The following is an 11,010-nucleotide window of genomic DNA, read 5'->3' as shown; positions in this document are numbered from 1 at the left end:
CTGTATGTATGCTGTGGATTCCTTCTCCCAATGTGCAGCACCCGGCATTTGTCTACGTTGAACCCCATCCTATTCTCATCTGTGCACTTTTGTAGTCTGTCTAAATCTAGTTGCAGCCTCTCTCTCTCTCCCTTCAAGTGTGTCCACCTCGCCCCACATCTTAGCGTCATCACCAAACTTGGACAGCGCACTTTCCACTGCCTCGTCCAAGTCGCTGATGAAGATGTTAAACAGTGCGGGCCCGAGGACCGAGCCCTGGGGGACCCCACTGCTCACATCTCGCCAGGTTGAGTACAACCCGTCCACCACTACTCTCTGGGTGCACCCCCATCCACCAATTTTTTACTCATCCAACTGTGCAGGCATCAATGCCGCAGTCGCTTAATTTATTGATGAGGATGGGGTGAGAGACAGTGTCAAAGGCCTTCTTAAAGTCTAGAAAGACTATGTCCACAGCGACACCATCATCCTTGACGGGGGCGAGAGGAGGTTTGACTCAGGGAGGTCCTGGGGTCAAACACACCCATGCTGAAAAACGGGGCAGTGCACGTGACAGCAGTGTGTACCACCCAAAACCGGAGCATGGCTTGCCAAAGCCACGCACCAACTGCTGGCCAGGCTTCTTGCTGCAGCTGCAGGTCCCTGCTGCCCCATCCAGGTGCGCACCAGAGCATGCATGGTACAGGTATTCCCCAGGAGCAAGCAGCTGTGGCACAAGGTATGGCACTGCTACTTGTCCCCAGGGAAACAAATGTCCACACTTGTCTGGACATGCCCTTATATGTAGATGCTTTGCTGCCCTTCAAAATCTGACCCCTCTCAAAAAGCCATGGCTTTTCTTTCCCAACCCCATGGAATAAGGGAATTAAACTAATCTATTGATCAGGGAGGGAGAAAAACAACTGATTTTCCTGATCTTAGAAAGGTAGAAAACAATGCTTAAGTCAGGGAAAGGGAGAACTCTGCAAGGTGTAGGGACTTTGTTTGAAAAAATAAATAACCCATGCACAACACAGCACACCCACACACTTCACCTTACAGACTGGAGCGAGCACACACAGATTGTTTACCCTGTCCTTCAGAAAGGGTGAGTTAGGATTACTGTAAGAGATTTAAATTTACAAAATGCCCCCATTCAGTTTACATAAAAGGCAGAGACCATGAACCTGTGAAATGGTATAAGGAAAGTCCTTCACACAGCACTATACATAGGCACCTGGCTGCCTGGAAGTGTGACACAACATCCTCAAGGAAAAGGAAGCCTTCTGGTGCGTTTTCACTGAAAACTACCACACGTTGATCTAGCAGTGACTCTTGTTTCATTCTGCCCCCAAATAAAGTCTTAATCAGTAAGTTAAAACATTAATTTAAAAATAAATAAAAGTCCACTTGTGCCAGCCCTGGTTCTGCAAAGCACATGCCTACACTGAAGTCAGTAGGACTTCCAGAGAGTACTAAACAGGGACCCTAATTAACAAAGCAACTGAGAAAACTTCAGGAGCTGGATCGTTCCTGAGCTGGTGAGGACCACAAGGGAGTCTCCTCTCTCCTTCCTGCTTCTGACCCATGCATGAGTTATTGAGAACAGGATGGGAGAACATGGAGGCTAAGCACCCAGGTGCCAGGGTTAGACTTCCTTGGCCAAGGGCTCTACTGCTTCTCAGCACCAACAGGGCAGCCGGTAACTTGCATGCTACCTTCTGTCCTACGGTCTTCCAGGCCTCTCCATGCAGCTGGGACTCAGTCTCATCCAGGTTCCATTCCAGTTGATGACAAAACTGGAACTGACTTCAGTCCAAATTGGCTCTAGTCCCAGTTGCTTCTGGGAACTTGGGTTTATTTTTTCCCCGCTCTGGATGCACAGCTTGGCACCTCCCTTGACTTGCTATGTGAATTAGTTTCCTGATTGTTTTGGGCCCATGAAAATGTACCCAATACAAAAAACACTACACCCACAATTGTTTGAGGGGCAACCTAAGACTCCACAGAAGTTTGGAGTCCAGGCACTTTGCTGGGTGACACGTACAGGATGTGCACAACCAGAAACCATTCAAGCAACAACAAAATGACAAGGCGGTCCAAGCACAGAGTGCTGTTTGTCTTGCTTATGCCTGCTAGTACATAGGTAGTAGGAGTTAGACAGTAACTGCAAGACCATTTCAAGGAAGAAGTTACAGCCTGTTGAAACGCTTCAGAAATGAACACAGATGGCCATGTTAGATAGCAATTTTTTCTTGCAGACAGGAGTTGTTATTCAAGCCAACAGCCCACACCAAGAGGAAAGGCAGGAAAGAGGAACTCATGGAGTGTTGGTTATGTCCCAAGGTTAAATTTGGTGTGATTTGTTTTGCCTTTAAGTGAGAGGTGATTGTCCAAGTTGCCGATTAGAATACAACACATGGAAGCATGCAAGGCAGACCCAGTTATTGCATCAGTAGCTACAACCTATAAAGAAATATGGAGGAAAAGACACAATAAGAGTTAGTTTGCAGTCACCAGAAGCAAGCCCTTAAGAATTATACACTGTAAAGCTAATACCAAAATTAAACAAGATTTTAGTGTTCTGTCTCAGTCTGAGTGCATGAAACAACAGCTAGGAGCTCCCGTTGGTTTCACGGGGCGTTAATTCAGATCCAAGCATCAGTTACTATTGACACTCAAGTGTTTCAGCTTGAAAGCACACAAGGGAAAGGTGGCATCCCATTAGGACGAGCTATACAAACTACTCCAAGAGCTTGTCTACTCAGGGGAAACAACTATTCTCCAATAATTTCATATCCAGACCCTAATACAGAATAAAAGTGCTTTTATTTCAGAGTCATAAACTTGTTTTGGAAATATAGCAACTATTCCAGAATCATCTGGCTTTCCCCATATGTCACTGTGGTTGTAACCATCCAGAGAATATGCAAGTTGTTAAGGTCTAAGAGGAGATGTGTCTTACTGGATCAGCTTTACAGTTGGGAGAGCTTGTTGTTTTAACATATTTTCCTGCATGAATAGCCCAAGCCAGTCCAGTACAGCTATTATGGAAGAGCTGTTTGAGTCAGCTTCCCTACAGAGAAGCTACAAATGACCACTTTGATGCTTCTAGAAAGTGCTGGCTTAGTGAAAAGGGGCCATATTGTTCATGACCATTCAAGGTGGCAGTGATCTCCCACATCCTTTACCGTGTGGAAAAACAAGGCCCTAGACAGAAGCACTGAGGCCTGGTTGAATACTGTGCTCTTTTTTGCTGTAATTATCTACAGCAAAGAGAGGAGGCTTCCCAGATGGTCACTAGTCTAGCAAACTCAAGACAAGCAGCTCAGCAAACCCGGTGCTGCAAACGTAGTATACAAGTAAATCCTTTATGCAAAATTAAGGGAGGGGGAATGGTAAGCAGATAGGTAAAGCCTTTTACCTCTGGGTGACAGGTTAGGATCAAGCAGAGGCTAGGTGCTGTTGAATGTTCTTCTGAAGTGATTCAAGGAGTTAGGTAGAGTAAGGAGGTGAACACAGCCCTCTCCCCATGATTTGTGGGCAACTGCATCCTGAACTAGGTGTTACCACTTCTGCCCAGTCAGAGAGGGCTTGGGGTCTACATAGCTTTCTCCAAACAGTCCCTTCAAAAAGGGCTGGGGCAGCTCGGGGAACATGGGGCTGGAGGGATCTCCCGGCTGCAGGGTTGCTATTGCAGACAACTGCTGCAGAATTACAGAATTCTAGTTAAGGGTTTACGCCCTTCCTGCTTCCTATTAGAGGACGTTGATCGTCTTAGAAACCAAATGAGTGTTAGGTAGGTCCCTTGTGACAATTTTCAAAAGCATGCATGTTCCTACAACTTCGAGTGCCCTGATAACTTTAAATATCTTGGCCAAAATCCCAAAGGAGAAAAAGCTATTGATTTTTATGCTTTACAGCTTAAAGATAGTACCATTCATATTGACCAGTATGTGCTTTAAAGGCCAGTGCAAGGTTGTTTCTGTTTCGTATGATCTCCTTGAATACAATCTGCCAAGCGCCCATTCATCTCTATTGGAAGGACAGGCCTAATCTTGTAACTGAATTCCCACCAACTTCACTGGGATGCAGAAAACAGGAACTGGCCTGTCGCTTACAAGCTTGCCCTGCTCCCTAGATGAAAGGCGGGTTTAAGCATTTTTTGGAATCAGAAAAAAAGCAACGCTGACCAAAGCACAAAAACGCAGCAGCACAACACACAAGGATGTGAGCAAGCCTTAGTGTAAGCTTCAACCATTCTAAAAGACCCAACATTTGCAACGTTGTGATTAAACACAAAGAGCCTAATTTCACCCAACGGCCGGGTGGACTAGGGCTAAAGCTTGCTCTTGAAATCACTCCACTGTTGCTTCTGGAGTGTTCAGGTACAAGCAGATACTCTGCCTTTTTAGTACCACGCCACTGAATTGTGACTAACTGGTGCTACTTTTCATGCCAATTCTCTAACAAACACAGATTTCTTTAAAACAGTTACTGAAACGGGACAGGGAGAAAAGGTTCAGAGTGCTTTAGGCATGGAGCAGATGGATGCAAAAGGAGAATACAAGGCAAGCGCTATTTATCAATGAAGGGACAGTAAATGTTCAATCTCTGATTGTAGAGTCCTTTTGTATAGTAGTGATGCCAGGGTCTTGGAGGAAGCATTCGCATTTCAGAGCATTGCAAAAGATCCGAAGCGTTCAGTGTCAGGTTAGATGGAACAGTGATGACCCGTTCAAGAAAAGAAACATCAGGAAGTGCCACGATTGCAACACAAACAGCAGCATTCAAGGAGTTATGGCAAGGTGCCAGAGGAGGGTTGCGAACAGTTAAGAGATGGGTGAGGATGATTGAACCATTGGGGAGGAAAAGAGAGAAAACAGAAAAAAAATTAGAGGTTCAGCTCATGAAGATGAGTGAAGTATTCTGCAAGTGTGCTCTGGTTTGAGAGGACCCTGGCACCTGAGTAGCTGCTTAACCCCCGCTGTATATACTCATTCTTGAAATAGGAGTGGCTCTTTAATTCTGGAAATCATTATGGATGCTTTAATGCACTTCTACTACAGCCAGAGCTGAAACTCCAGTTGTGGGAATGAGCAGGTTTGGGCCTAGAGCTCAAATTTCCCTCTCCAAAGCATAGGCGACATGCCCCTCCAGATTTCTGCATCAGTGGGGCACAGGGCTGCAGCCCAGCTGGAGCCAGCACTGGGCAGCAGCAGGAAGGGTGGTGCAGAGTTGTGCCCCCCTACTGTCAACACTTACGTAACACCTGTGCTCTATTTCATATCAAGATGAAGCAACTCTTTTTAACTCAAAGTAGTCCTGACATTTTCCCCAGGATGCATTACCTCTTCTAATCGCTCTCCCTGAGTGACTGAAAGGGGGACAGGCGCCCCAAGCAACGGTGGATACTCACTCTGCTGATTTCCAGAAGTGTCCCGGATGTGACAGCCGCCTGTTCAGTTTTGGCAGTTTTTCAAGCATATCCATGAGGAGAGTAAAGCTGGGTCTCTCGCCCAAGTCAAAAGCCCAGCACGCCGAGAGGATTTCCTAGGGAGGACATGTCCAGGTGTCATTCTCTGCAATTGCAACAGACTGCCTGACCTGCAGCTCTGAGGGTTTCCATTGTTTAGGTGACCAGCTTGAGACACTTCACACGTGCCACGCTTAGCAGGTGTTCGGCAGCTTTGGAAAGCCCCATTCTTGCAAGCAGGGTGCCCAAACTCCAGGGTACCCTCTCCTGACTGCCATCGGCTTTTGTACCTCAGAGCCTTGCTTTTAACCAAGAGTGGGTGCCTGCACAGTAGGTGCAAGTGCCCCCCTTGTGTCCCATGCCTCTCTCTCCCCCACCACGTCCTGCACAGATCCCAAGCCAAGTTCTGCCTGTGGACCTCTGGAGGCTAGCGTGAAATGCTTTCCCAACAGGTGGATGGGGTACCAAGTCCCCTGCAGGTCCCCCCACCACTGCTCCATGCAGCTTGGAGGCAAAGACTGCACTGAAACAACTGGTTCAGATAACTGGTGTCTGGCTAATGGACTCTGTCCTGAAGGGCTGGTGACCAAGGGCTGAATTGGGACCATCCTTCTCCCATTCCCTGCTCCCTCGCTAAAAAAAAAGTGCATTTAGCTGAAGTGTTAAGCGTCCTTCCCTGCGCCAGACTGGTGGTCGACTCTGCGCAGCAGTGGGCCAGAGATCACTGCAGACTTCACTTACGCTGACTTCTTTGCCCAGACTAATTGTAGCCAGGACTTGCTTCACGCCTTCGCCACTCCCGATTTGCCAGATGAGGGCCTCGGCAGGCTGGCTCTCGAATGGCCAGTCTCGGGCCTGGAGCTCGTACCACACAGTCCTGCAAAGTCAATGAAGATGTTCAGCCTCACCCCACTCTTGGGAGGAAGCTAAGCACGGTCATCCTCACTTCTACAGGTGGGCAGATCCCCTGCTGGCCTGTGCCTTGGATTTCCTCAACCATACAGGATGAGACACACAGATCTCTCACGTCCCCATGCTGGCCTCGACTCCAAGGCCACCCCTTCTCTTCTGGCAGCTACCTTGCGCCTGTATGCTCTGTAACAAAGGGTCCTGCAGCACGGATGGAAAGCCCATAGCTATTCATCTTCCTGGGCTACCAGTCCCATCCCAACACCTGTCAGACCAACTATTCTTTTCTTGGAGACCTTGGATAATCTAGCAGGTTACCACTCCTAAGATGTAGCTCTTACCCAAAAGCATAGACATCCGCAGCTTTGGAGAAGGGCAACTTGTCTTCGTCCTTCCCAGGAGCCATCTCGCGAACTATCTCAGGGGCCAGATAGCACAACCAGTCATGGGGCAGCTTCAGTTCATTCTCTCGTCTGAATCTAAGGAGAGAAAGCAAGATTAGTTAACTGCTCTTGTGCTGCAGCTGAACACAGTGCATTCGACTGAACAGAGCCTACAGCAACTTGGAAAAAGCCGATCACAGTTTTTTCTTTTTTTTGTGCATTTGTTTTTTAATGGTTTAAAATGTCCTTGCATGGTTAAATAACTTTAAGGATTCTCCCAAATCTCCATATTGGGCCTAACTCAGTTGCTCCTTTCCAGTCTCTGGAAAGCCCTCTTTGCTTTCTGTTCTCTGAGGCGATGCAAGGACCTGCTCAGCCCCTATTCCACCCTGCGTCAGGCCCATTTTATACAGCATAAGCCAGGCGGCCTGACAGACCCAAAGAAGCAAGGAAAAGATGTAGTGCAGTGAATTCTGTCCATGTCCTCGATTCCTCCTCCACAACATCTCTCAGTGCTAGGGAGCAGAAGCAGGATTGGCCTGCAGCCCTTAAGCAAAGTCTGCACGTTCATGGAAGTCTTTGCGCAATGGGGTTGAAGAGCATTTCCATCTGTTGTTAAAATGACTACATTGCTAGAATGCATCCCCATGGCACTGTTTTTTTGTTATGCCATTAGGTATAAGGCCTCAGCTTAATTCTCAGTCCCCTGTGCCTGAAGCCAATAGTTACTCTCCATTGATACCAACTGAAAATGGAATGTGCTCCCTATCCAGCTGTTCACTGCATCTCACTGGAAAATGGACTGAACAGTTTATTAACTTACCTTCCTTCCTGGACCACACCTGAAATCCCAAACAGGCCAAAATCTGTGATCACAACTTTTCCATTTTCATAGAAAATATTCTTGGACTTCAGATCTTTGTGCACAATCCCCTTTGCATGAAGATAGCCCATGCCCTATAAAATAGTTAAAGGTAATCATCACCTAAGGTGGCCTCTTTTTGCACGCTGCCCTGTTGTACTTCAGCATCTTAAATGTATTTGCCTTTAAGGCATCACTGTTATCCAGCTTGTGTTAGAGAAGAGTTGCCAGGCGAGCTGCTTTCCTAGAGGCAGGCTGACACTGGCAGCAAAGCCAACAAACCAAATGCTTCAGGAAGAAGAGTAGTACTTTCCTCTTTGGCTTCAACAGCATTTAGTATGGGCTGCAATCCAGCCTACTTCATGCATCTGCCAAAATTGGTGCAAGAAGGAGACTTCAGAGCAGAGCCAGAATGATGGCAAACCCCAAGTCTGCAGACAGAAGGCCTGAAACAGCTCACAGGTGAGAACTCCCATTCTTCACTCCTCACAGAGGTGATCAAATAAGCAGTGGCTATTGCTTCGCTGCCGACTGTTGCAGCAGCTAGGATGGGGAAGCAGGTGTGGAAGAGATTTGCACAGTGGAAGATGCAAGAAAGGGATGGAGAAATGAGCAAAGGGAAAGGCCTAAGACAGCACTGATCAAGCACCAGCACACACTGAGTAGTGCCGAATGCAGCCAAGTTCAGCACCCTCGGCACGTGGCCCAGTCATTCTATAAGCAGGGCTGGATGTCCGCATTCGCAATCACAATGAGCAAGTTAATGAATGACCACCTCAAAGTCACTTTCAAGTCCGACAGTGAAGAAGAGAACAGCAGCCTGCCCAAGTCCCAGCTCTGAGCCTCGAGACCTCTTCAGGAGTGGGGCTGCCTCTGATCCAAGAGGAATCCAAATGCACTTACAGCGCAAGCTTCCTGCTCAGCGGAAAGAGTTCTTCCTGCCCAAAAGACCCATTTTCTGCCTAAATGACAACTCCATGTGTGAACTAAAGCAACCAGGAAGTTTGTGCACAATCCCAAGGAAAAGACTACACCAAGGGAGCCAAACAGAGCCCAGGCAGAGGGCCTAGCTTGCAAATATTAACTCATGCATATCAGGGATTGAGATTAGTTCAGTTTTCATCAGTGAGGTGAAGCCCAGATAAGACAGGAAACATAACACTGGCTCCTTTCTTTTGCCTTCCAAACAGTAGGGAAAAGGTAGGGAAAGGGCTGGCATGCCTGGCAGCACTGCTCTCAAAATAAAAGCCTGTAATTGGAGTAAATCCAGAGCAGGATTGTCCTCTGATAACAGGCAAGCACTTGCAGAAGCAAATGAGGGAGCATTGTGACATTAGGCTTCTTTCTCTTATGGTAGCAGGGTTCTTACCATAAGTCTCATCTGCTCAGGGATATTACCCATCTGCAAGCACTGGCATAACCACCCTATTACAGATGTTTAGGGTACCGGGATAAGAGATCTGTGGGGTAGATTCCTAGTTAGTAGTGTCATCCCAGCCCCCTTAACATCTGCCTTCAGTGGAGCTGTGATAACCTGCACCACTGAGGACCTGCTCCCCTCAAAACAGCAGCTTGCATTGCTTCTTGTAGGGTAACTATTCTTGTGGTTGGTCAATTAAGGCTGAATCCTAAAAGTAGAGAAGGCCTAGAATAAATGGACTGTCACATCTTTGCTCAAAGGGATTGCGACACCAGTGACTTCAGATAAGCCAGGCCTGCAGTTCAGGCAGTAAAATTCCATCTCCTTGTAAGATTTCCTCCAATTTAGTTTGCTCTTAATGATGCAATTAATAAAAAGCTTCTCATATGAAAGATGTTGCTTGCATTTGCCTGGAGAACACGCTTACCTTTATGATCTCCTGTGCGATCTGCCGGGTTTTATTAATATCCAGGGATATCTTGGGATCCCTTACAAACGAGTGAAGTGTCCTTCCTTTGCAAAAGCTAAGGGAGAGGGGAAAAAGAAAGAAAGAGACAATCCTTGTGAGAGGAAAACCTAGGAGTGTTGTCAGTCCCGTCCCTAATGGCACCAGGATTCCTGTTCACTCCCAGGATATGAGAAACAGTTTCTGGAAAGCTTGTGGTACACTAAAGCCCTCTTAAGCTATTCTGCACATGTTAAGGGGTCTAGAAGTATAATATTTACGCTTACGCTAAAGCTTACTAAGCCAAATTCTCATTTACACTGCTCCAGCAATTGTTAAGTCCAGTTTCCAACATGTGTTGACATTGGGACTCTGAGCATCTAAACAACTATACATGCATTATACACTAATAGCTGAAATGGGGGGGGGGGCACGAGTAACTTTTTCCATTTCTTGCTTCATTTTGGCATTTCTTCAAATCCTGTTTGGAAAAGAAACAGAAAAAAGCAAAACCCGTAGCTCATCTGATATTCTGCAACTACCACTTAACACAGTTCTCCTTTTTCAAGCATCTGCTCCTCTCATCAGGAAAATGAAAATTAAACACTTCGGCTACTTAACACATGCTGGGGGGGAGGGTAGCATTTAATTAGAGCAGTTCCTGGGCAGCGCAGCCGCTAATTAAAGCACCTCATCGTCACAAGCATTAAGCCCCTGCGTGTTTAAAAATGGCTGCAGGACACTTTAACTAAACCTCGTTGAATGAGGTTTAGATAAAGTGTCTTGTGGCCATATTTTAAAATGCACGGGGGCTTAATGCACATGTTGCTACAGCATTCTAATTGGAAAGCAGATTAATTGAGTCGGCTCTGACCTGTTCTAATTAGAACGGCAATGAGCACGTGTATAGGCAGCCTTGTTTTCTCAATAGAAACGGACAAAATAATGGTTCTCTCTAGGCTGCACTGCATTTTCTTCCTAATTTAATGCTCTTAGGGCTACCACTATAGTAAGTTACTGCTCCGTGTATCAGTTTTTCTTCTACCTGAGCAATCAAACCAAAGGGAAGCACTGAAGGGTTGATCCTGATGCTGCTGAAAAAGCAGCAGACTGGGTTTTTACCAGTAATCTTGGTCTAACAGCTATATGCGGTACTGGCACAGAAAGCACCCCTGGGAAGTACTATCATGATCGAGTCCCAAGGCCAGCAAACTGCAAATGGAGTAGAAATTATGAGGAATGGAAAGAGGCCAGGAAAACACTGCCAACTCTTAATGATGTTTTCTTGTAACTACTCTGATTGAAACAGTAAATCTCAACCCACCAGAAGGGAGGGAGACGTGCGCTGGAAAGGGTGCTGAAATAACCACTCGGTCAAAATTTCGAAAGACAGCATTAAAATAGTTAGAATTGGATCTCCTAAAGGAGGCAGATATTGTGGACCGAGTCCCCTCTCACGTCACCTGCCTCAATGGCATATTCCCAGCCACGTAATTGCAGTTTCTTTGGAATTTGGGTAGTTATGCATTCCCTCGC

The 11,010-nt window shown here is 46.6% G+C and overlaps 1 protein-coding gene across 11 annotated transcripts in view; it reads right to left on the bottom strand.

The window, feature by feature from the left end:
- Positions 1-11,010, bottom strand: part of KSR1 (kinase suppressor of ras 1) — a 94,156-nt gene that overhangs the window by 5,264 nt on the left and 77,882 nt on the right. For 6 of the 11 annotated variants that reach the window (XM_025210581.1, XM_006016088.2, XM_006016086.3 and 3 more), the window contains 5 exons: positions 9,457-9,553; positions 7,571-7,704; positions 6,706-6,843; positions 6,197-6,332; positions 5,399-5,532 (listed from right to left, as the gene is read on the bottom strand). In XM_025210581.1, the coding sequence (XP_025066366.1) occupies positions 5,399-5,532; positions 6,197-6,332; positions 6,706-6,843; positions 7,571-7,704; positions 9,457-9,553 (639 nt within the window). Of the gene's footprint in view, positions 1-346; positions 4,634-5,394; positions 5,533-6,196; positions 6,333-6,705; positions 6,844-7,570; positions 7,705-9,456; positions 9,554-11,010 lie in introns of those variants that run through there. The other 5 variants (XM_025210609.1, XM_025210627.1, XR_003095359.1 and 2 more) reach the window with 4 other exon arrangements.

This window comes from Alligator sinensis, unplaced genomic scaffold, assembly GCF_000455745.1.
Source record: "Alligator sinensis unplaced genomic scaffold, ASM45574v1 scaffold118_1, whole genome shotgun sequence".
Taxonomy (NCBI): Eukaryota; Metazoa; Chordata; order Crocodylia; family Alligatoridae; genus Alligator; species Alligator sinensis.
This window is presented reverse-complemented; position numbering and strand designations above follow the sequence as displayed.